General features: G+C 38.3%; 1 protein-coding gene across 1 annotated transcript in view; it reads right to left on the reverse strand.

Moving 5' to 3' along the window:
• The window catches only part of Themis (thymocyte selection associated), a 174,431-nt gene that overhangs the window by 63,766 nt on the left and 82,961 nt on the right, over positions 1–27,704 (reverse strand). Inside the window, exon 4 of the mRNA XM_036168522.1 lies at positions 20,658–21,709. Within this exon, the coding sequence (XP_036024415.1) occupies positions 20,658–21,709 (1,052 nt within the window). The remainder of the gene's footprint in view (positions 1–20,657; positions 21,710–27,704) is intronic.

Here is a 27,704-nt window from a genome sequence, read left to right on the forward strand (position 1 = left end):
GAGGGCTCTGTCATCTTCTCAGCTTGTATGTGATATTGTTATTACTTCACCCAGGTTGGGATGAGAATTTTAAATCATCAGATTAGAAAGCCAGTCACCCTACTGTTGTTTTAGCTATCAATCTCTCTGTAATATCTAGAGCACATGTGAAAATTATATGCTATTAGGTCAAATCTTTGGTTATTAAGTAAGAAATTATTACTCCAGATTTATAACTCTGCACATCTTGAGGCAAACCTTTTATGATCTTTCTCACAGGCTTTCCTCCTGTTTCCCTCACTCTGGCTCTCCAACTTCTGCTTTCTCATTTCTTTTTGAGTCAGGACCTCACTCTGGAGCCCTATGATAGATAGCCTTGAACTTACAACCTTACTACTTAGCCCAGGCTAACACCAAACTCAACAATTCTCCTGCTTAAGATTGAGGAGTTGTAGGATTTCAGGTAAGCAATCTTATACTGGCCAATTTTGCTTTTTTCAAATCTGACACGGTGTGATATGTACCACATGAAAGGATTTTAGAAACCAAATCTACAATGTTTCTGCTAACTCTTATAAATGAACAATTACAACCAGAGAGCTGGCCCCAGTCTTCTCTCACTTACTCAAATATCAGTGCCTTAAGTATACTAACAAAGATATAACAGTTAGGTAAATGTTATACGTATTGTCATTTTTATAGGCGAGGATGAATGACTCTCTGTCATAACTAATGTATGACTACATATTCTTAACCATCCTTTGTAATTGAGTACTAAGCCTATCATGGAAACCGTTAACAGGCTTGAGTTTGTAAATATTGAAGGCACTGAAGAAGTCCTATATTCTACTGCCCAAATGTCCTTGGTGAGGGTAGGGTCTCTTGAGAGCTTTGTCATTAAGATGCAGACATTCCAAGAGAACATCAACAACTTTGACAGCTGTTACTATCCCATAAGACACTTCACATTTTTATTTGTACCCTAAGAGGACCATCTCTAAAATGCACTTCTACACATAACACTGAAAAAGTAACATTCCTTTTTTTTTTTTTTGAGGTAACAAAAGGCTGAAGTAGTCTGTAATGTATGCTTTGCAGCCTACAGATCTGAGAAGTAAATAGGATCGCCAACCCTCCAACAGCTTGGCCGTCTGTTCTCGCTTCAAGAAGCTTCAGGGAATATTCAGTGTAATGGAATGTAAACAACATTATCAACTGCTGTGAGGACTCTTTGAAGCAATCAGAAAACACAGCACACAACTTTATGAATATAAAACCAGTATTTAGAAAAATAAAGGATAGGCTTATTAATATTTAAGCTCATTATGTAGTTTAGTATTTATTTCCAACTAGTACATAAAATATCAACGTTACACATATCATGTTGTTTTGACACATGCATACATTGTATATACTTAAATTAGATTATACACTTTCATCTTCAAATATGTATCATTTCCCATGGAAAAACCTTCCCAAACTCCTCCTTTTCAGTCCCAGCCATGCATAGTTCTTTGTTTCATCGTAGTTATCCTACTGTACAAAAATGCACCAGAATTGTTTGCCTCTGAATAACCGTACCTTTGTTCCTTTGCTAATCTTCCTCACCCTTCTCATCCTCCCCTTAAAACAACCACTTCAAATCCTAAGAGATGACGTTTTAGGTTCTGGATACAAGGGAGGTCATCCAACACTTGACAGCTTGAGCCTGACATTTGTTTTTCCAGGCCCAGCTACAGTATCCCAAATGGCAGGATTTAGCTCTTCAATGGCTGAATAACACTCCCTTGTATATCTGTACAACATTTTTAATCCACTCATCAGCTGACAGATGCTTAGGTTGATTGTGAATGCTGGCAACTGTGGAGAGTGCTGCAGTGCACACTGGAAGGCAGGCATCTCTTCAGCAACATTTCCTCAGAGTAAACACCCAGTAGAAGGATTATTGGATCATAGAAGCATTCCATTTTTAACCCTTTGGGGAAAGCTCCACACTGATTTTGATTATGGAAATAATTTGCCTCCCACCAACAGTATGCCAAAAAAAAAAAAAAAAAAAAGCTTCCTTTTATTCAAGTCCTGCCTACACTTAATAGTTCTTAGTCAAATTCTCCATTTGAATTGCTTTTTGTTGTTGTTGCTACTGAATTGTTAAGAGTTCCATACAGATAGAACTGCGTAATAATGCCTCTGGATGTACAGTTGGTAAATATTTTCTTCCATGCTGCAGGTTGTCTCTTCATTCGGTTGTCTCATTTGCTGTGTAGAAGAGTTTCAGTTCACCATTACTCCATTTATTTATTTGAACTTAAGTATTTCAAATGAATTTGCCTGGCTCACATGACTGGTAGGAGTGGATTATATTCCAGGTGCTATTCTAAGCATTTTTCCTAAATGTACTTGCTTAATCCTCACAGCAGCTCTCTAAAGCTAATTATTATCTTTGTTTTTGGAATCAGAAAGTTGAGGAAAAGGGAGCTACATGCTTGACCTAAAGTTAACAATTACCATGACTAAATAAAAAAAAAAATCCAATCCTTCATAAAAACACAGAGAGACTAGCAAAATTCATCAAAATCATCTTTTCCAAACCTCTAGAAACAAAATTGTAACACTCTAGCAAGTGCTTATAAAGGGGAAGTGATGGAATACTAGTATATGTGTAGATAGGTAATAGATGATATGTAGACTAAATAGTTGATAAATTTATTGAAAAGAAAGAAAGAACGAACGAACGAAAGAAAGAAAGAAAGGTGGATGGATAGATAGACAGACAGACAGATAGATAGATAGAAGCTTTATTTGTAATAGTCAGGGACTGGAAACAACATAGATGCCCCTCAACCAAGGAATGGATAAAGAAAATGTGGCACATTTACACAATGGAGAATTGCATAGTGGTTAAAAAAATGACATCACGAAATTTTCAGACAAATGGATGGAACTAGAAAAAAAAAAAAAAAAACATCCAAAGTGAGGTAACTTAGACCCAGAAAGACACAAAATTGTTCTCACTCATAAGTGGATATTAGCTGTAAAATAAAGGGTAACTATGCTACAATCCATGGACCCAGAGAGACTAGGAAAAAGGAGGGTTCAAGGAGGGATGCATGGTACTCCCTGGGAAGAGAAAATAGAAGAGAGATTGTAGCACGAATTGTTAGAGGCCTTATTAATAAAAAACAAACCTGAGGCCAGTTATTGGGGTGAATGCTGGTAGATCAGAGAAGCAGAACAATCCACAGCTACCTCACCCCACCAATTCCTCAGCCGATCCTGTTTCCTCAGACTGGAAGCCTCTGAGTCCTAATCCAAATGGATCTCAGCTGACCTGCTGCTTGTAAGCCTAAAAGCTTAACTAGGCCAAAAGCTTCTAGTTTCTGGTCTTAACATCTTATATACCTTTCTGCTTTCTGCCATCTTTTCCTGGGATTAAAGATTCACTTCCTGGGATTAAAGGTGTGAGTCACTATGCATGGTTATTTCCAGTGTGGCTTTAAACTCACAGATCTCTGCCTCCCAAGTTATAGGATTAAAAGCATGTGTGCCACCATTTTCTGGTCTCTAAATCTAGTGGTTGTTCTGTTCTCTGACCCCAGAAAAATTCATTAGGGTACACAATATTTGGGGGAACTCAATACCACCACAAGATATCCTGGGTAGACTGGGCGTGCATTGGGATGGGAACATAAGTGATCAGGTTGAGAGGTGGAGCAAGAGAGTAATGAAATAGATGACTAGAAAACGGGAGGCATTTTGGGGTCGGCTAAAAATGTGGGTGGAGGGGAAATCTCCCAGGAATCTACAAGGACAGCCCTAGCTATGACTCCTATCAGATACATGACCTGAACTGGTTATCTCCAGTGACAAAGCAAGACTTCCAATGGAGGGGGTGGTTACCAGTAGTCTTTCTTCAACAATATTAAGATGAAAGATGAAGCTTTGCTTCCTAACAATCATAATCAGGGGGTTGAAGCTAAATGTCTGCACCATTTTCTGATTTACTCTGTGTTTTTCTTTTCTTTTTCAAAGATTTCTTTTTATTCTCTCTCTCTCTCTCTCTCTCTCTCTCTCTCTCTCTCTCTCTCTGTCTGTGTGTGTGTGTGTGTGTGTGTGTGTGTGTGTGTGTGTGTGTGTGTAAACCAGAAGAAAACAATGAAACAATGGATCCGCTAGAGATGGAGTTACTGGCAGTTGTCAGTCACCTGCTGGAAACTGAACTCAGGCCCTTTAGGAGAGCACCAAGCTCTCTAGACCACTGAGCCATCTCTCCTATCTATACTCAGTAGCTTTCTGTTACTGAATAACAGGAAGTTGGAGGTCCAATGTAAATTCTAATCCCTATTCCACAAGAAAAAAAAATGCAAACTATTTTCTTTCTCACTGTTAACATTTTCATTTAATCTATGGATGAGATTCATAGTTATTGCTTTATTCCCAACTACCCAGACCTTTAAAGGTAACAATTTATTGGTAATTACAAGGCACTAAAATGCACTTCCAGATTGTGGCATTCTACTTGAAAATAAGTCCTTTAAAAAATTTAGCCCTGAATATTTTCTTTAAGAGATCCAAAAACATAATGACCCCAGTGGAGATTGTCTTTTTAGTGTGATCAGACAATACATTTTTATAATTTATAAATTTTGCTTAGACAGGACTATTTTATTTAATTCCTTATTAATTCCTGTTTTCTCTCCCAAAGTAATGAAATATTAGAGAAATGAAATTTATTTACTTTAAAGGAGTCTCAATATTTTCAAATAAATTTCAAAAGCAAAAGAAAACGGCATTAATGCTCAGGTAAACCTGTAGGAACAAAACCATTATTGCCAATGTTAATAGTTTAAGAATATCTTAGAGTCTTGGTGATTCTTAAGGCAGTAGTCATATCACTGACTGGCTCCAAAGCCAGTTCTAGTCTTAGAAGAAAACAATAGTCCTTCCAGTGGCGTGTGATAACTCTATGTAGCCTAGGGACTATTGTTCTGTTTAGTTTGGTAAGCTGTCTCTACATATTCCAACAAACCAAGTATGGGTAGTGTGCAGGAGAAAAAGATGTCTGAGAGAGGTTAGTTTTGCACTGAAATTGTGTGAATCACATGTATAATTAAAATATTTCCAATGCAAGATTTTTCACAGCGTGAAAATTCATTCTCTTGTCCAATACTAGACAAAGACTAATGAAGCATCCCTTGAGAACAGTTATACACATGTTCAGAACACAGTGTCTACTGTGCAAAGTATCTCAGATCTCAGATAAGACATGCACACGGGTAATAATACTATCAAATAAATCATCAAAAGGAAATTGCTGAGGAAATCCAGTGAAACAGTGGTCAAGTTCCCTTGGTTCCTTTGTTCAAATTGTCCTCTGTAAAATTCTCCTCAAGGCAGTGAGAATTATCCAGAAGTGTCAGTGTACTTAGAGGAAACTGAGCAGGTAAAGAGGAATCTATACTGGCTCATCCAGAGTGGTGGTCCTTCTGCTCAGAACACGTAGCCTCAAATCTGCTAGGAAATGGTACAAAACACAGTTTTTCCAACAATATTGCACAGTTTTATTTTTGCATGCAAAAAAAATGTATACTTGTTTCTAAGCTTGTTACTGTTTTTAGGCCCAATATCCTTCATCTAAAACAAACAACTTCAGTTTGAATCATGAAATGTATAAGTTAAACTCATAAACTTTTCTCTTTGGTGAGGTCATATTAATTCTCTCTCTCTCTCACTCTGTGTGCGTGTGTGTGTGTGTGTGTGTGTGTGTGTGTGTGTAAAAATGAACAATATATATTTTATATTTTTTGGAATACACATATAGACGAGTGTGCTATTTCTTATGGTTTTCTCTTTCCAGTTATGCGAGAAGGGAGATGATATTGTGCCACCAATGGCAGAAGCAAGCACAGTGTCCACAAAAAGAACACAAGAGAAAAAGCATTGAAACTGATGCTCACACATCACCTTTCCAATATGTTTCATGGTTCTGCAGGCCACAAGCTGGAAAGCTGATGGTGGACCTTTGGAAATTTGAATAATGTACCTCAGCTACAAAAGATGACCATAAAATCTGTGAACTGTCTCACAGGGTTATGTCACAGTGGGTCAAAGCAGTGAAGTCTAAAAAGCTATAGTGTTTTACCAGTATTGTTTAGAAAAGACAGATTTTTTAAAAATGCAATATACTTATCAATATAGCCTGATGTCCTAAAAATTCTAGGAAATGTCCATTTGGCATGTGTTTGCTTCTCTCCAACTGTTCCATTTTGAAACGGTTCTCTGAAAAGCCCATGTCACCAATCAAACCAGAATTACTGCTTCCCTCTAAAGACAACCCTGCCGAAGACTGATTATCTTTTAACTGTGATTCGAGATTTAGTTTTCAGAATAGGAAATAACAGTTTCACAGAGTGGTCTGGCCGAGCTTTACAGAACAGCTTCACTCAGGCTGACATGTGCTTTTATTAACTATATTTCCTGTAGCTGCACAGACAATGAGAAATCCATTTCTGTGAGCAGAGCCAATTATAATAGAGCAGGTACATTTTCCCCCTGGCCTGGTCATGATGTCAAATGCGTGATTAGAAAGGCCTTGTGCTTTTAGCTAAATGAGGCTAAATTTCTTTCCATTTGCAAGAACAAGCTATTCCTACCTTTCACGGCACAGCCTCTTGGTATCTTAATTCTGCTCTCTCTAAGGCAAATAGAGTCATAAATATAACACCCTTGAGATGGGGAAAACAATATTGTTATGTTTATTTGCAAGCAAATGTGGTTAGTTTCTGGAAGGAGTAGTCGGCACCACCACACGGAATCAGTGTGTTCATGCATTGTGTAATGCAGGAGGCAAGAGGGACAGGCTTCTCATGAGGAATGGCACTTCATGGATGAATATGGGTACCAAATTGTTAGCCAAAGAGAGGACACTTAAGAAGAACCAGCAAGGGTGCCTAATAAGGGAGTGCTCATGTCAAATGGATGGATGTCAGTCAGAGATAGTGCCCTGCAGAGCTAGGGGAAGGATGCCAAGCTGGCAATCAGGTTTCTGAGATGTAGAACTGAGATGGGGGTGGGGTGGTTCTAAATGGGAATTTCCTGTAAAACGTAGATAGAGGAAGACAAAAATAGAAGCCAATATCCCACTGTATGAAAAATCGGGCCCTGTTAAATCAAGCATCACATTGTAGACTTTGGGTACCAAAGATAGAAATTTATAGTACATTGCCAGAAAGACCACTATCATCCAACATACAAGAAGAGAGTAAGGAGACTCTCCCTGTTTTCTCTTTAGAGTTTTCATCTATAACAAGGCATCCTGTTGATATTTTAAGATATTCACAGAAATAGTTTTAATCTCAATTCTTTAATATATAGTATATAAATACAGAATCATAAGTGTGTGCAATGTATAAACCAGAAGATAGGGTTCTGGTCATTCACTGAACCCTAAATTTATAGCCCAGGACACTATCATGATCCCAGATCATGCTGTAAATGAGTAACAAATTCAGGGAAAAACCTATGTTCTCTTAATTTTTTCAGAATGTTGTTTTAAACTACAGTTACCTAAACTCAGATGAAATGTTCAATATTTTCCACAAAGACTTCAGTTTGTTTAAAGCCTAAGAAAAGACAGTTCTGTTAATAAAAGAACTCAGATGGGAATAAGCTCATTTTTAAAGGTCAGCAGTAAAGTTATGAAATGAAGATTCTTTATTAAAAGTAGGAGAGGAAATGCAGCAGGGAGAGACATTTTTTGGTTTTGTACTCAAATAGACATGGTCTTAGCTGCTACTTACAGCCTTCATCACTATCCACCTGGTCCCTGGCAGCGTCAGGTGCCACAATGTCCCCTTGATTGACTTTTTTCTCAATCCTTGATCCTACTACCTTGGCCTAATCACAGCCCCAGACCAGAATGAGACCTGTAACAGGTGAATTGGTTCACAGCACTCCTCCATTGAACCCTCCATCTACTTCACATCTCACAGTGTTAACACCGTGACAACCTATATACAGACGCACACAGCACAGTCTTCTCCCACTTCATTTCAGCTTACATTCCCTCCATTCTAAACTTGAAGAGTTGTCAGGAATTACAAGAGATTCACACGTCGTTAATGAGACCATTCAGCTGAATGGACTGTCAAACCACTTAACAGGATGGAAAAATCAAATATAAAGTTCAAATTCTCCAAATGATCAATTTCATTTTAATTAAATTATCACAAAGTATTTGTTTTGTTTTAAGTCGATGAGGTCCTTTAAAAAGTTCATTAAGCAGAATGAGGTAACTGAGAGTCTACATTGTGACCGAAAAAATGGGAAAGAGAAGACTATACATACACACATACACATATATTTATGTACATATATATGAATAACACAATAGAACTGCTACATTATAAGTCTCTAATACCAGTATAATACAGAGTTGGTAAATTAAACCAAGAAAATGTGGGGTGATTCTGGTTCAAAAAGTATTGATTTCTGTTAGATTCAAAGAAACAGTACTTAGAGTGGGTTCAGATTCAGATATTGATGACCATCAGAGTACAGAACATTCATTTCCTGTTCATAGCTGTGTGATGATATTTTATTTGTGCTCTAATAAATAAAGCTTGCCTGGAGATCAGAGGAAAAAAACAGCCACTATAAGTAAACACAAAAGTCATGTAGTGTTAGTACACGCCTTTAGTCCTATCACTTGGGAGGCAGGGATCTGTCTGATCTCTGAGTTCAAGGACACACTGGAACCAGAGCCAGGTGTAGTGACACATGTCTTCAGTTCCAACACTAGTTAACTATGGAGGTCTGGAGGTTTGTATAGACAGACAGGATGTGACAGAGCTGGGCAGGAAGAGGAAGTGATGTAGCTGGACAGAGAGAGCAAATCAGATGGCAGAACAGCAAGGCATACAGGCATGGGTAGACAGGAAGTAACTCGCATTTGGAAGCTAGGGAGTTACTGAGGTAAGGTTAGCTGATTTCCTATTTCCTTATTTCCCTGATCTCTTAGGTTTTCACCCCTATATCTGGCTCTATGTTCTTTACTTAATAAGACCCTTTAGAAATCCGCTTACATAGCTGACACCAGAATCAAATACACCCATGTTTATTCCTAAGTGCACTACCAATGGTTCCTTTGAAAGTATGAGAACAGATTTCATATAATAGCTTTTGAAGTTTAAGATTGGGAAAACCTGTCATGACTGTCATATCTACATGGAAAATTCCTAAGCTGACTGAAAATTAAACAAGAAAAAAAAAAAGGAGTAAGACATCAAAGGATGCCAACAAGGAAAACAAATTAAGTTTCCACATACACTTTTGGGAATTACAGAGTGCCAAAAATGATTTGAAATTGAGTGCTGATGTTTTCTATTAGCAATTGTTAAAAGCCTTGACATACAGGACTATGAATGGGAGTAATGGCATTGAACATGCCAACTCACATATGAATGAATACACAAATAAATACAAAGTATATGGCTTTTCAGCAACACAAACACACATGCTCCTAAGGGACATATTGAGCAAACTCATAAAGTTTATCCAGAAACAATTTGAATCTTGCTTTTGTGTGTCACTTAAAATTAATATTACAATAACCTTGAAAGATCTTTTGAGGGAATTGTTAGTAAACAAATAGTTTTTTTAAAAATCAAAATTTCTTGGGCTAAAGAGATTGCTCAGTGTGTAAAGTGCAAAGTGCTTGCTTTTCAAGAAAAATGACCTGAGTTTGAAATCAAAGCATGCATGTAAATATGCAAGCATGTTGGCACAAGCCTATAACTGCGGTATTGGGGCTTGGAGCCCAGCGGATCTGGCCAGTCAGTCTATCCAAAATGGTAAGCTTTGGTGCAGTGAGAGAGTCTCTCTAAAGACATTGAGAGGGACAGTGGTAGAGGAGGACACCTGGTATCCTTCTGTGTTGTCCTCATACTAGCACATAGACGTATGTGTGTACTCACACTAGCACATACCACATACAAGCACCACACATCCATCAACATTTACCATGCAACAGATACATAACTTTGGCTCACTTTAGTCCAATAATAAAACTCAGTCTCCATCCTTACATCTTCTTGTCTATAGCAAAAAAGTAAGGATGTTTAATTTCTCAGTAGTATTTCTTTATTCATAAAATCTTTCTGACTCTCAGCACAGAGCTAAGGTAAAAAGGAGAATGAGGACAAAGAGCACATATTCTCAGGCCATTGTTGTATATTCACACACATAGAAGGATTCAACCATGCCCTTTCTTCATGGGAAATTTCTGCACATTACTTGGCAACTGTACTTTTGAACTGAAGCCTCCTGATGAAGACCAACACTTCTGGCTGCCACTCTCAGCTCATCTCTCCAGGAAATGAAGCTACTAAACAAGGTTCTTTCTCCTCTCTTAAGTTCACATCTTCACTCCAGACAACCTACATCATCACTGTGACATTTCTACAAGTGCCATTTTCTCTCTTTAATCCTTGCCAGGCAGGGGGAAGCTCCAGGCACAGCCTTTTCAACTATTTAGAAACGGGTCAAATACAAGTTCCTATTATCCTCAAATTCCCATGGCCCAGTGGGAAGGCCCCAAATAGATCACATGAAGCCACATAACTTAGCACCAGAGGACCGGTGCTATATTAAAAATGTAGTCAGCAAACTCCTGCAAAATGATCTTCTCTCCTGCTCTGCTAACTTCACCATTTTCTTACTAGGTCTGAGCCAAGAAGAAGACTTTAAAGTCTTTATTACTTTAAAGGCATTTGCTCCTGTGCCAAGATGGGAGGCTGGCTAATAGTGCCAGACATGACTATAGGTTCTAAGTCCTGCCTAGGTAGATAGTTCAGCAACCCACTTTTAAATGCACAAAGCTGCATTTTGTTCTTAGCTTTGGGGCTATCAGTATGATTCTAGAGCTATGTATTAGGTTATATATATATATATATATATATATATATATATATATATATATATCCATACATCACTTTATTGCAGGGACAGCTAAAATGGAATCATGCATATATTTGTACCTGGGTCCATGAATGATGGAAATATACAACTGATAGAACAAAATATTAATTTTATAAAGCTGCTTCTGATCTTAACTTTTTTTTATTTATTGTCTAATGAATAAGACCTGCCTTCATATAAAAGTCATACAAGCATATACCAACATACGAATACATAATGATGAATATTCATTGAAGCTATGGTCTTAGTTTTAAATGCCAGTGCTGGGATGTGGCTGAGTGATAGAGTGCTTACTTAGCATACATGAGTTCTTGAGTTTGATTCCCAGCACAGACAGGAAAGAAGAGAGAGAGGCAAAGGGGGAAGGTGGGTGAGGGAAGAGAGAAGGAGAGAGAGAGAAGAGAGAAGAGAGAGAGAGAGAGAGAGAGAGAGAGAGAGAGAGAGAGAGAGAGAGAGAGAGAGAGACTAGAAGAAAATGTTTGCCTAACATGCATGAGTCCGTGAATTTGACCCCCATGCAAGGGAAGATCAGTCTGAGGATATAGCTTAGTTTTAGGGTGCTTGCCTATCATGAATAAGGTACTGAGATGAAATACTAACATGGTCAAAAATAAATAAAATAACCTCTGTAAAACAAGTAAATTGATTTTAACATAAATACAATGTAGCAAAGCATAATAAAACCCAAAGCATTAGTTGATAAATAGTACTTACATATTTTAAATAATCCCATAATAAATAACGAGTGAAGTCAATCATGCATAAAACATAGACACACAAGTATACCTATATACACTCTATGTATATATTGCATATATACATATATCCACATATATGTTTGCATGTATGAACTTAACATGACTCCAAAAAAGTTCACACACATGTGCAAAATAATCTGTTTTGAAAAGCAGTGGTAGCAAAAAGAATCAATGAAATGCATTGATGACTGGTATGTGGATAACTCCTAAAGAAATGCATTTCCAGGCTTCTAAAGCACAGAGTCTAGTTCAGGAGATAGAAAGGTAAAAGAACATTTTAGCAATCTATAGTAAATCAGTGAGCATGGCAGGAATGTGTGTGATCTGTGGTAGAAACCCAAATTAGGAGCACCGAGTACAGGTCTGAGTTATATGTGGGGAGGTAGAGGAGAGCCAGGGAAATTTTAGAAGTCTAGTTCTAAGCCAGACATGCCCATGCATGGTTCTCAGGACACAGTTGCAGGAGGATTGAGAGTTCGCAGCTAGCCTAGTTTATATAGTAAGATACTCATGTCATAAAATAAAACAAACAATTCTAGCTTTAACACTTAATGATAGCTCTCTTTGAGTAAAAATACTTTTTCTAAATTTATTAAAACTTTATTTAAAAGAAATTTCAAATAAAAACATCATACATAGGCCGGGCAATGGTGGCGCACGCCTTTAATCCCAGCATTCTTCAAGCAGAGCCAGGCGGATCTCTGTGAGTTTGAGACCGGCCTGGGCTACAGAGTGAGTTCCAGGACAGGCACCAAAACTACATAGAGAAACCCTGTCTCAAAAAACCAAAAACCAAAACCAAAACCAACAACAAAAAACAAACAAACAAACAAGAATCATACATTAAAATTAACCAGACCCCAGTTCTGGTCTACAGAACAAGTTCCAGAACAGGTTCCAAAGCTACACAGAGAAACCCTGTTTTGAAAAACAAAAAGAAAACAAAAAAAATTTAACCAGACCCAAAGTCGATATACCTCAATGGACTTCCATACAGAACAGCCATTCCAAAGCTGTGAAGTTTCACTATGGATTTTGCACTTTCAGTATCAAATATATTTTTATGGACTTATCCACACCCCAACCCCCCAAAAAAATCCATGTCAGAGTTAAAACTAAAAATACTAATCTATGTCCTCTTTCATGACTTATATCTGTTTCCTGTATTAAGTTCTAATATGTTCCCTTACTTGTCCTCCTTTGTACATATTATACTATATCAATATCTACATTGATTTGCATATAAATATATTATCTTATAAACCTCAGTCTTCCTGTCTATCAACTAAAGACACTAATAATATGAAGAACAACATTAAAAAGACTTAATTATTATTGAAAATCTAATATAGCCACAACCAATGGTTAGCAAGAAATCATGAACACACAACAGAAGAACTGCCTAGTAATAGTTGCTGAAAGGAAAGAAGAAAGAAAAGAAGACCATTTCCAGATGTCTGCTTTAGACTACTCCATCAACTGTGCTGGTATTTCCAAAGATGAGAAATTGATAACGGAGACTGAATGTTAAGGAGGGATTTTTTTGTTTGTACGCTTGCTTTTTCTGGTTGTTTGCTTTGTTTTAGATGGCACAGTCATTGTTATACTTTGCACTTGTACCCAGTTGCTGTCTCTGGGAACATTCAAAGTATACTGAGCCCTCTTCTCAGCATTGGGCCAAAATAGGCAAGTCCTGAGCCTGGGAAGCCCATGTTTAAGAATTCTGTGGCAGCACCAAATATCTCTTCATCCTGATGACTTCCTTGACCTTTAGGTCTCCTGCAGGTGGAGTTGCAAACTCCCTGCACATCAGGCATGTTAGTTTGGTACTTCTCTGGCATAGAACTTCTTTAGCAGATGATCATTGATCACATTTAAACAGATTGTTTGTGTTTTATTATTTGTTTACAGATCTGAGTACCTGTGCCTGTGTGCATGGATGTGCGTACATGGAAGGATACCAAGCCGACTCCTAAGAGGGCCCAAGAGCCCCTAGAGCTGGAGCTACAGGAGGTTGCGAACCCTCCAGTGTGAGTACTGGGAGCCAAGCTCCACTCCTCTACGATGAAGCACTTTCAACTGATGAGCCATCTCTCTTGCCCCTTAAACAGATTTAGGAAGAAATTATGATATAACTTCTAGTGAGTTCATGAATGAATGTGTATAATTAATTCATTCCACTGAAAGTCATTTTATATGCATAAGAAATTTGTGCATATGGGGGCTGGAGAGCAGTTAAGAGCCTGGAATTGGAGCTAAAGATGGTTGTGAATGACCATGTGGGTTCTGGATATTGAACCTGGAGCAACCAATGCTCTTAACTGTTCACGTTTGGCCACTAACACTTTGTTTATTCATGCTCAGTCCACCTCTTCCATCGTTTTCGCTGTTTCCTTCTACATTTGGTAATTTACATCCCAATGGGTTGTGCTCCAAACTTGGGCAATTTGAAAATGATGACTCATTAATCTGTGCCATGCTGTAAGAACAACACATAAGTATCTGATTTTTTTTTTTTTTTTTTGTATAAAACTTGTATCTCCTAAATAAAAATGGGCTCATTTTCTGAGAGGCTCCTTTGTGACATCCATTTGTCTTTTTTTTTTTTTCCAGATTCAAATGGAAAGTTTTTAAGGATGTCTGTTTTCCATCCTCAATGCCTGTGGTCTTTGAAAACGGCTGTATTGAAAATCTTCTCCGTTTAGAGAGAAAGAAGATTCACAGCTTCTACAATAACGTCTCTTTCAACACTCCTAATACCTACAGCACATCCAGGGAACGCAAAAGAAAACAAAAACCACAGTGTTTGGGATGGAATCCTGTCAGTTACGACTGAGTGTCTGCCACGCTCATCTCCGTGTAGCCCCGGAGCCTGGGTGCCGTTAATAAGATTCCACTGTCACAGCTAAGCTCGGAAGTGACAGGCCAGTAGCAGCAGCTGCGCATGTGTTCTTTCTGCACCGTGCAGAACCCTGGCTTTCCTTCTGCCTTTTGCAGGCCCACCTCTCACTCTTGTGCAGCATTCCTATTTTGCTTGTTGCACAGAACTTCGCCATCACTGCATCCCTGGCTCCTTGCCTTAACATCCCCTGTGGGTGTTCTCGCCCACAGAAGTCTAGAAATTCCAGGAACAAGTGGACACAGGGGGCATTAAATGGCCAAACAGAGTTCATGAAATGCAAGATTTCTGGGCCCAGCTACAGTCCCTAAAGATGTGGAATATGTCATCTTTCAACTGAAGGTTTGTTTTTCCTCTCCGGTTATAGGCCCTTTCATCAGAATATAGAAGTTACATTTCTCCTTTGTGGTACTCCAAAGCTATAGCCATTTATATCCATGACAGGCAAAACCCCATCGAGGCTATGTTCTTCCAAGCTACCTGAAACTAGTTCTGACACAGAAACCATATTTGTGAGCAGGAGTCTACCCTACATCATTCCTCTTCAGGACACAGTGGAAGCATGGTTTTGTTTATTCAGCTACGGTGTAACATGTATCTGTCTAATTAACACTCCAAGTGCATGGAATTTAAAGTTTTTTTTTCACATTATGTCATCAGCATAAAAGAATTGTGCAGATTCCCTAGAACGCCCCACCTATGTTTAGATTCTGTACATTATTACCCATATATGAATATCATTTCTAGCAAGTGATAAAATCCATGTAAAACCATATTGGCCTTGATGTAGTTGTCCTTTCTTAATATTCAGTGTCCCCTCACATGCTTCTGCCTGTATGTAAGTCATAGTCTTCAAGTTTCTACTGACATTTCTTTTGCCTTGCTAGGGCATTTCCAACACAAGAGAATAGTTGGTAATCTTACCATGGAAAAGAATTCTTTGACTAATTCTTAATACATTTTAGATTCTTACTTTTAGCCTACCTATACATTCACCGTTATTTAGCATTGCAAGAAATGATCTAGTTAATGACCCATTAAGAAAGCAAAAGTAAACCCATATAATGAAGCATCTAGCAATCTTTTCTGTGCATATAAAAAGGCATTTTAAAGAGTTAAATGAGTCTGAATATTTAAACTCTGAATAACCCTCACAAAATGTTCTCCAAATTTAAAGCAATATCCCATGTAAAACTCCAAGACTCCCAGGCCTGTTTTAAAATGGCTGCTTCATGATGTTAAACATTAAAAAAATCTTAAACCCAATTATTTCAAGCATAGATGAGAGCATAGATGAGAGAAAAGCATTACTACAGTTATTCCAGGGAATACAAAAGATAGAAACATGATACAGAGATAATAAGAAACCATTGGTTTTCAGACTTCCTGGGTATGTCACAGAAACTGACAGACCTGTTGTGTTCCATCAATGATCCACTGAGCAAATCCCAGTCTTCACGATGGGTAAAATTATTGAAGATGAGGAGGCCAACAGGTCTGAACATAGGTAAATGGTAATGTCAGTGATGTTTTCAAGAGATTTCAGAGAATAGTGCTTTGGTTTTAGCCACATGAGAATTGATGGAACTAACTGAAACAAGAAATTGTGCGTTCTTCTCAATGGTCTGATTAGGAGTCCACTAACACCACCCTTGATCTGCCATCCCTGTGTAGTAGAATATTTTAAGGTGTGTTACTTTTGTTTATATTGCATTTGTTTAACTCTGTGAAGCTGTGTTACTGTGCCTGTGTAAAACACCTGGTGGTCTAATAAAGAACTAGCCAATAGCAAGACAGGAGAAAGAATAGGTATGGCTGGCAGGCAGAGAGGATAAATAGAAGGAGAAATCTAGGAGGAGGGGAAAAACATCAGAGAGCCAGAGAAGGAGGAGGACTCCTACACAGCAAGCCATGGAGTAAGAGTAAGATTTACAGAAGTAAGAGAATGGAAAAAGCCCAGAAGCAAAAAGTAGATGGGATAATTTAAGGAAAGCTGGCTAGAAACTAAACCAAGCTAAGGCCGGACATTCATAATTAATAATAAGCCTCCATGTGTGATTTATTTGGGAGCTGGATAGATTGAAAGAGCTTAGGCCAAAAGATACAGCCATGCAAAAGTATACTTAACTTTATTGTTAAAAGTCTTGAGGGATGAGTTTCCCCTCTTCTGAATTTCTGGTATATGAGGAAATGGTGCTCTCCTTTCTGGGGGATGCAGGAACAAGATTCCATCTTGGAACTGGAGAACAAACTCAATAGCAACTTCATGCTGCACTTCCTAGCCTCCAGAATTCTAAGACTAGAATATTTGTTTTCTTTGCAAAACATTCATCAACTTGACCTACAGTTGAGGCAACCAGTAAACTGGCTGAGTCAGTCCAACCTATGTCTTTTCTCTTTTTCAATTCAGTCTAGTTAATGAGACAGCATTCTTTTCTAGTATTGAAACTGAAATATATGATGCAGGAACTCTTAGAAGTCCTGTGATGTGTGCGAACAAAACTAGCTGGAGAAAGTAAAACCAATAGAAAAAGAAAAACAAATATTACTCTAGCTATTATCAAGATCCCTGCTCCCACTGGTTCTAAAGCTTAGCTGTGCCTTCAGGTTCCCCATGGGCACAGGAGCCAATAAAACTCACTTTAAAAGTTAGAAAATAAAGAAAGGGGGTATTCTGGTTTGTTTCTGTTAGTGTGATTGATCAAAAGCAACTAGGAGGTATTATCTGGCTTACTGGTTATGGTCCATCATGAAGAGAAACCAAGACAGGAGCTCACGGCAGGAACCTGAAGGCAGGAACTAAAGCAGAGTCCAGGGAGCACTGCTGTCTACAGGCTTACTTTCTCTTACTTCTTGAACTACCTTTCTTATATAGCACTGGACCCCCTATTTAGAAATGGTACTGCCCACAGTAGGCTGCACCTTCCTATATCAATTAGCAGTTAATAAAATGCCCCAAAGACATACCCACAGGCCAATCAGATAGAGGCATTCCATCAACTGAGGGTCATTCTTTCCAGGGATATCAACTTGACAACCAAAGCTAACTATGACAGGGTGAGGAAGAGAAAGGAAGGGAAGGAGTGGGAGGGAGGAAAGAAGGGGAGCAGCTGGGGAAGAGATACAAAAAGAGGAAAGGGAAAGGGGAGGAGGGAAAGTAAAGGTGAGTTATAGGTTTGAAAGTGGGTTATTTGTGGTACAAATCTCTTAGCTATTCAGGATGCTAAGGCAAGAAGAACACGAGATTGAGGCTATCCTGGGTTATACAGCACCGTCACAAACAATCAAATCACTTTCCAACAAAATATGATCTAGTTCATATACACAGATTTAGCTACTTAAGGTGTTTTATTAATCTCTAAACCTCTTTGAATCATATTTTGTCTTTTTCTTCTTGTTATAATGTTACTATAAATTTTATTATTTTAAATAACAATTTTATTATCTTAGAGTTCAGCAAGTCAGAGGTCCAACCCAGATCTGAGGGAGTCAAACTGACATATTGCCAGCTAAACTGTTTCTTTCTGGACCATCTAGGGAAAACCCTGTTTGTGCTTTCACACTTTGGAGAAGCATCATCACTTTGTGCCCAAGTCCCTCCCTCTCTCTTTGAAAACAAGAACATTGTCTCTTTGGGCATTCTTCTTTAACCACATCTCAGGTAATACTGTCCTTCACTGGAAAAGTTTCTTGTGAAGAGTTCTGTAATGCTAATTTTAATTGGTCTTAATAAAACCAAGAGTCATATATTAAGGGGTAAAAGGTGAAAGATCAGAGAGGCAGAGCAGCCAGCCACTAGTTCTTACCTATACAAAATCCTCAGCCAATAGAGGCCAAGCTCCTATCTCCTTCTGCCTTATATTCCTCTCTCCACCGAGCCATATCACTTTCTGTCTGTCTGTACACAACTCCAGACCTCTATGGTTAACTATTGGCTATCTCCACTCTTTAATCTTCAGGAAAGCTTTATTTGTTAGAGCACAAACAAAATGTCACCACAGACTTCAGTGACTAAGTTAGACCTATCTGGATATTTCAGTATACTCTAATTGCAAGGTCCTGGATTTTAAGCATATGTGAAAATTCCTTTTGCCATGCCTTGTTATATTCTAGTAGGTTCTGGGAAGTTGTGTGTAGACATCTTTGAGTGGTTGATATTACACTGCCTGCTGATTAAAAAATAGGAAAACATCTATTTCTTACTTGGAAGCAGGCAAGAATAGGAAATAGCTTAGTCGCTTGGAACTCTACTTGGCTTGAGTATACACACATCCCTTACATACATCAGGCACTTGGCAATCTGAGACCTTTAACCCACACATATTATACACACACACACACACACACACACACACACACACACACACACACACACACACACCTTGAACAATTGTAATATGCAGCATTATATGAACACAATAATCTGTTAGCAATTTTCTATTCACCTCCTGCCTATATATAATTACAACCAGATGCATGTTAAGAAGGGCTATGCACAGTAAGCAAAGCCTATGTTAATTGAAATGGACAACCACCCAAACTATGTCCCCAGTCACCATAGGCATGCCTTACAGACGTGCCCACAGGCCAATAAGATGGAGGCATTCCACCAATTGAGTGTCCCTCTTCTGGGCATGCCAAGTTGACAACCAATAAATGAAAGACCCAAACAATAATGGGCCCCTTGAATATCTTCACTTGTATAGGCCACTGTCACCTCTAATAGTGTATTTTTATATGTTCTATGGCTTTGTTTTGAATATTGTTTTCTTATTACTCTTGCAAATATGTGTGAGTTGTTTGCTTGTTTGTTTTTCTCTTCACTCCTGAAATAAAATGCTAAGAATCTGTGAATACTAGACCTACATCCTGACCACCAGTGATAGTACAAAGTATATGAATCAAAGAAACCCTTTACTTGAGCTAATCAATTTTATTTTGGAACTATTTTGCGTTGTCATTTTTTTTAAAAATTATTCTTCCAGATAGGAAATTTTTGCTGGTTTTATCTTTTCTTTTTTCTTCAAGAAAATTAGTTTGGTGGTCTTCAAGGATTCCTTTAGCATACAATTAGAACAATCTTTGAAATATACAACTGCCAGCATATCCACATCCATCTATGAGTCTTGATGCCCAATGCTGCCATCGTTCCTGAATATGAGGAATGCACAGGAAGTATCTCTTTTACTAACTGTTTTGTTTTCCTTGTGCTTCTAGCACAACATCTGCTGGGACAGAATACCTCCTTCCATACACCACAGAACCTCAACCGTGCGCACAGAAATCCATGTTTGTCCTGAGCAAGGGCAAGCTCAGTTCAGGTAGCCAGCAGGCAGTGTTTAAGATTCAATGACATCAAATACAAATGCTGCTAAACTATGGTCTACCATCTTGAGCAGTTGTGGATTTGATAATTCCATAGAGATCCTGTGGTGCCTCTAGGTTTATTGATTCTATTTTTCAGTAGAACTGTTAAAGATTACAATTCTAAGAGGCATTATGTGGGCAGATGCTCACATTCTCACACACAGTTCTGCCAAGATATTTTTACATCTTTCTGCACATAAAACAAAATGAAGGCATGTGTTAAGAGATGCATGTTACCAGTAAACTCCTACCCACCCCCAGATGATGGGAGTTTATTGTATGCTCATTTCCTGGGTGAAGTATTAAGACAATTCTACCTAAGAAAAATGAGCCACATTTCCAAAATAAAAGGGACTTTCTTCTGAGGTATCTGTTTGTTTCAACACATTTAATTGTCAAAACCCATTGGAATGGCAGTTTTCACAGTCATAGTCAAATGTCTTCACTTCTATTTCTCACTCAACACAGATTTCATGCCACATCTACTGGTGAAGCATCAAAGTACAAAATGCTGCAACGGTTTCTCCTCTGTTGATGTTCATTCATCTAGCATGCATTACACAGGCTTGTTTCAAATTGATAGAAAAGAAGGGAAATCAGGGAAAAGGCAAACTTGGAAGCAACTCAAAACTTATTGTCTCAAGAAGAGAAAACCATCTGTGAAATCACAGTCTTACCTTGGGAGACTTGGGTAGGTCTACTGCTCTTTCTTCTGCCAAACTGAGCAAGGTTAACTTCATTTCCTCTGCTGAGGGATGCTTGGGAGGGCGAGGTGGGGGATTTGAGAGAGAACTTTCATACCTCCTCATCATGTAATATTGTTCTTCAGTGATCTCTTCTACCAGAGTCCTAACTTCAATTGGCCCTGTATCCATAGACAAATTACTACTACTAACTAACTGAACCGTCATATTCAATCGGCCCATAGGAATTTCCCAACATTCTCCAGGGTTGGCGAAGTCACTAACAAGTAAGTAAGAGTCTGTGATATCCTCCTCCAACTGCAGTCCTGGAGTAGCTGCCAAAATGTCATCTTTAATGAAGAGATCTCTTACAGACACCTTCACATTGAAAGGCCAACGGAACTGTGTAGAAAGCTCTGAAAGTTGATACTGTTTCTTATCATGAATCACCTCTACAAAACCTCCTTCCATGTACAGAGGAAGCCATGCTGCCTCATAGGACTTATTGAGGATTTTTTCACAGGCCAGAACATTCACTGTTCTTGTTCCCTCAAAGACAATTTCTGTGGTCTCTGAATGATGCACTAGAAACTGGTCCCCCACAGACACAGAGGACAGCTCTTTATGAAGTGTATGGAAGGCTTTGGTGGCCACCACGTGAAGAGTTTCCTTCTCAGTCTTAGATATCTGCAGGTCATAGGCTGTTGGGAACTCCCGGGGTCTCCTTTTGAACTTGCCTTTGTAGCTACTGGGGATCAAGAAATGTCTTCTAGGAAAATTGCTTCGGATTTCTGAAGCTAGGATCCTCGAAGCCTGGTACTTTTTGTGGATCACAATGGTTTTCCCTGGTTGTAAGATACTTGGGGAAAGTTGGTTCCCTTGAGACACTTCGATGACTTCAGCTACTATAGGAAACTCTTTGCTGGTCATTTCAAAAAGATCTTCTGTAGACAGCAACTGAAGAAACCAGTTAGCATCATAAGAGTCAGTAATATCTTTGACTTCAACGTCTAGACTGGGGAGAATCCGGACTATGTCCTTTTGAACTGAAAATAAAAAAGGAAAAAAAAAATCTGATATTTTGTTCAAAATGCTTTCTATGAGATGGTCTCCTGCTCCCATAGATAAATTTCATTTAGGAGGGAAAAAAGAACCCAAATAATCATGATATAATTTTCCTTGTGTGAGCCTTTTCAGTTTTGAAACTTTATGACAAAAGAGATATATAAGTCAACATATTTAGCTTAAGACATAGACATTATCCAATCCCTTCTTATACCCCTATAAACTTTACCAAAAATCACTTCCTCCTTACTACTACAAATGGTAATCACTCTCCTAACTCAAGTGTTACTCATTCTTGCAAGTGTGCATATGCTTTATGGCATGTATCATACATACATACAAAGCAAATAAATGGATATGTATGAGAGTCTTATTATTTGATAAATATTTATTTGATAAAATTATATTTTAAGTCATGATTTTGAGACCAAGGAATTATTTGTAAAATCATTATAGGAACAAGTCTGGTAATTTAGGAGAAGCTCATTTATAAGGGTTCAAACATAACCATTACACAAATCTTATCCTTAAGGGTGAAACAACATAACAAAACCCCACAAGAAGTAATATACTCTAAGCATGGCATTAAAGGCAGATGTTTTTTGAATGTCAACGTTAACTTTTTTCCAACAGTGCTATATTTTTCCTAAATAGAAATGCTGTTATAGGGTGGGTCACAGTCAAAAAATACATATAGTAAACACAACTGTGACACTGAGAACGAGTTGGTATTCTAAGAACTCTTTGAGATTTAAGAGTCACTTAGAACATTGTGTTCATAGTACCTAATTGTTCTCCAGATTGTAATCTCAAAATAATATTACAGATATTCTCAAATTAAAAATTATTTTATGACAGCATATATTTTGACATCTTTCTAAAATAAGTTTTATAAGCATTTTCTTAAATTCATATTGTTCCCCCACACCCCACCCCACCCCCGTCTCTAGTTACTGTAAATCAGTGTTCTTATTTGGTTGTTTGGTTGGTTATTGTTTTTTTGAGGGGGACTAGGTTAGGTGGAATTGGGTAGGGCTGTGTGTTGTGGGGTTTCTTATTGGTACTTGTTTGTTTGAAGACAGGGCCTAACTCTGTAGCCAAGGCTGATGACCTGGAACTCACTGTATATCCCAGACAGACCTTACCATGTAACGATCTTCTTGCCTCTTCTACCCAAGTGCTGATATTATAGGAATATGACACCACATCATACACTTTACCCATGTTCTTAAAAATTAAAAACATGAGAGGTTAGAAAATATTTTTCTTATACACCATTATATGTTATTTTTATCATTAACCATTTATTCAGCCTTGGAAAATACAACCCATATAATGTGTGTCATATCACATATATTCTTTATAATAGAGTTTATAATGACATAGCATAAAAATATTATTTTATTTAAAAGCAAAATAAAGTTAAATCAGTGGTGACCTTTACAATTAAGTGCAATAAAATTTATAGGCTCATTTAAAATAATAAATAACAAAGAGAAAAACTCTAAGGAAAAATATATCCTAAGTTCTCTTATTTTTCAGTTCATTTTATAAAGCTTATAAGAATATGTCATGGACTTCTTAAATCCATGCAATTTTAGAAACTAAAACCTTGTTAATTAAATAAAAATGGCCAGTTTTCAGCATTTTAGAACAAACTGTAGATGGCCATCCTGGTTTTATACTATTCTTTAAATTCAGGAACAACTAGAGATTGGTAGACTAGATGCCATTTTGAATTTTGAGGTATCTCTGAAGTATTCCATCAGAACATCAGGTCCATAATGCAAGCCAGGTCCTTACCTATGTTGCATCATAGTGGGTGCAATGTGCAAAAAGTAGCTTGCTTACTTTTGGAAGTTGACAGAGGAAGAAATCTCAGGCCAAGCTGCCTAACCCCTGTATTCAAATTTCCTGTGTCTAGTTACTCATCTATCTACAGTACTTCTATTTCTTTTTTTAATGTTATTTAGCAATTCAAGATTTTCATACATTGCCTTTGGATCATGTTCAACCCCCATCTATTCCCATATTCATCCCTTATTCCATACCTACCCAACTTTGTGTCCTTACATATTTCTTTTAAAATCCATCAAGTCAAATTAGGGCTGCCTATATATACTTGGGTGTATGGCCATCCAGTAGAGTATATTAGAGTGGCAAGAAGCCAAAACTCTAAAAGAAAATTGAATTTCTCTTTCCTAGCAGCTATCAATTACCAATAGCTCCTCAGTCAGGGATGAGACTCCATGCTCATCTTCCATCTCTGTGTTATGATTTGGGTTGGCTTGAGTTTGCACAGGCCATATGCATGCTGTCAAAATGGCTGTGCATTCATATGACAGCTGCCCACCTGTGTGCAGAAATCACTGTTTCCTTGTAGCCACCCACTGCCTCTGGGTCTGAAGTCTTCCTGCACCCTCCTCAGCAATGATACCCAAGCTTTGGGAGGAAGGGGTGTGATACAGATGTCTCTATTTAGGGCTGAGGACTCCACAGTTGCTTATTCTCTATACTTTGGCCAGTTACCTGTCTCTGTGTTAGTCTCCATCTGCTGCACAATGAAGTTCCTCTAGTGAGAGTTACAAGATTCCCTAATCTGTGAATATAATATAAAGTTGCTGCGGGTTGGTCCTTGGATTTCTAACGCTACTGAAGTGATGTTAGTCTCTATCATTTTTCATAATATACCAATAGCATTGGACAAAGCAGGTTTGATTCCTTCCACTTTGATCTATTTCCCCCCTTTTTGTATGATTTTTCTCACTTTTTGGTTTCTTTTCTTTCCACACCACCCACTGCTCACATACACATGCCTTTTAAAGTGTTGTGGCTGTCATCATCTATTTACACCCTTCACCTACAGTTCTCTATCTATAACCTTCACATTGCGTGTTTATGCCTTTAAATAGCATCTATCTGCTACTGTTCTGTCCAAGTAATCCCCCTCAATTCCATGTATCTATTTAAGATCTCTATTTGCACACATAGTAGATGGCTAAAAGTTAACATTCTTGAAGTAAAGTCTGCCCTTCCCCAAAAAGCAAACATTATCCAATACTTTCTCCATCTTCTTTGTCTTTCTTCATTCTACCAATCCCAGAGACACCTTCAAATTTCCTCTTTTTCAACTACCTGAGAAACCCCATCCTAATCAAGACAATTCTGGTCTGTGCCACATCATTTCTTACCTGGTTTGTTCCAAGTCTTCCCAAGGAGTCTCCATAATGCCAGATTTCAAAGGAGTAGCCAGATATTCTTTTTAGGTGCTAAAATGATTCTATCTACCATCTGTTCACAGAACCACAGTATGAAATAAATCCAAGTCCTGACCCGGTCTTTGGTACCACTTTGACTTCATCTGCTAAGATGCCTCACTCTAACTCATTGCCCTCTCTCTGAGAGCTTGTCATCAATCCTTTTCCTTTGCCATGCTCTGTCTCATCTGCTTGTAGGTCCCCTGGTTAGATATGTTCATGGCAGACCCCTCTTCCTTTTCAAGTCTGCCCAAACATTGCCTGTTCCATGTGATCAACTCTAAATGTCCTGCTTAAAATGACAGCCCATGCCTTCCCTGTGTTCTTCTCAGTTTCTGCACTTCCCATGCCTTCCTTTACTTTCAGTCATTTCACAGAGCTTACATTTTCATGATGACCATTTCCTATTATTTGCTGCCACAATGTAGAACCAAGATTAGAAGTCTTTCACTGTTTTGTCCAACAATATATTCCCGTCTAGAATGCTGTCTCCATCCCAGGAGATAAGGAACCAAATGAGAGAAAAGCAGATGTCATGCCAATGTCCTTTGAGTGAACACTAAAAGTAGTGATTAAGTAAAGTATACTTCTATTTAAAATTTCACTAGGTAAAAATAGTTTTACTATCAAAGTACATAGACTCCATTTAAGCTGGGTCCCTTAAAGTTGCAAATTCTCTCATTCAATGGTCTACTCTATGAAATGAGCCTTTGTCAAATTTCTATAAAATAATAGAGACATAAGATCTAAAAATATTGGCAAAGGGAACTCTTTTATGCCCAACACTTTATTGTTTATCAAAACTAAAACTAAAACAAAACCCACCGAATAAAATCACTTTGTATATGCCTAAACACACAGAGAAATAGCATAGGCAATATGCTTTAGTTCCATCAGAGAATGGGGGGGTCATAGGGAAATAGGAAACCTAAAACTAAAGTATAGATGATACAGAGTCAGAGTTCACTGCAAGCTGAACTTCTACTGGAGTCCAGACACTAGTAAGAATGTTAAAGGGGTATTGATTAGTTGCTGGAATCCAAGTGTGAACTGGAGACTAACCTATACGGGAAGTGCTTCTCAGGGCCCCTACTCGTTCCTGTGCCTTCTTTCCAGAAACACACCGGGTTCTCTAGGTGAAGACTAGAGGGAAAAACCCCTCGTGAATTTTGCAAGGTGACGAATAAAAGCTGCTACCAGAGCCTCTGATCTCTTCAGAGGACTGGTCTAGGGACAGTTATTTTATCAGTGCCTAGCCAGCAAGTGGGGTTTTACTAAAGCCTACCCAACTGGAAGGAAGGACTTACCCAACCCAAGTCAACTTTACTTCAGGTTTTACATGGGAAAAGGGAAATACCCAACAACCTCTTCTGTTTCCACATAGGGAGGGGGAATACCCAATTCCATCTCAGGATAGAGAGACTGTCATCCCCAAACAGTGCTGAGAAACACTTGTGAAAACCATAGCCAAGAAACACAGGCTCACTGAGTAAACCTTAATCATAAGATAATGCAGTACCTCACTGGCCAAAGATTTTTAACAACTCCTATACTATAGCAGGATTCTGAATGAAAGAATGACGTCTGAGATCCTAGCTACAAAGAAGTTTCCAGAGAAAGGCAAGCAGGGCTGAGCAAAGACACTGCAGGAAATTTTAGCCTTTGACACAGCTACAGCATGCACAGTAAAAAAAAAAAAAAAAAAGAACAACAACAACAACAACAACAAAAACACCTTCTCTCTGAACAGAGAAGCATCACACTAGTCACTATTTAACTTTGTTTCTTCCACTTAAAACATCTTGTCTGGCTTCCTATGGTGAGTAATTGCGTGTTGTAGAAGGCAAAGGGCAACCTGATGAAGCAAAGCATGTGTCATAACCAAATTCAAGTTGCATTCATGCCTGTAATCCCAACACTTGGAAGATGGAGGCAGGAGAATCAGGAGTTCATGCTCATCTTCAGGCCAGCCTGAATTACCGAGACCCTAATTACCAACGAACCAATAGCAGTCGGGAAACAAACCAAATTTAAATGTGGAAGAGATTTTGGAAGTATCTGACTGAGTGTTTAATGAATGATCAGTATACAAAGAGACACATCGAAGCAAAAAAAAAAAAAGACAGGTAATGCAAGAGAGAGGTGGGAAGTCTAGGGGAAAAGGAAACTGGAACAGAAAGAAGAATGACTTGATGGATTACACAGTCGCCTAGATACAGCCAAGGAAAGAATTGAGAAGTTGGAAGATAAGCCAGTAAAATGTCCTACAGTGAAGGTAGAAGGATTGAAAAGAATGAAATCCAAGAGCTCAGAATGGTAGGACAGTTACAAAATATGTGTCACACATGATGTGGGAACACCAAGACGTGGAAGAGAGAACAGAAGAGATGTCTGAAGTAACAGGAGAATGTCTTCCAAAATTCATGAAACAGGCAACTCTAAGGACAGTACATACCAGAAAATCGCTGCCTAGGAATATTGTATTCAAATAGCATGAAAATAAGATATTGTGAATTCTTTGTTCTGAACTGAAACCTTCCCTTCTTAGCAGGAGGTTCACAAGGGGGAGCAAGTGAAGAAAGCTTGACATCCTATGGTTTAAATGTGGGGTAGATGTAACTCTTCATATGTGAGTACAGTTACAGCGAAGAATCACCCCTAGATCTCTCAAGCACTTTCATTTTTCTCAGAAAACAGTGTCACATGCTTTTATTTAAAA

Source organism: Onychomys torridus, chromosome 19 (assembly GCF_903995425.1).
Source record: "Onychomys torridus chromosome 19, mOncTor1.1, whole genome shotgun sequence".
Classification (NCBI taxonomy): Eukaryota; Metazoa; Chordata; class Mammalia; order Rodentia; family Cricetidae; genus Onychomys; species Onychomys torridus.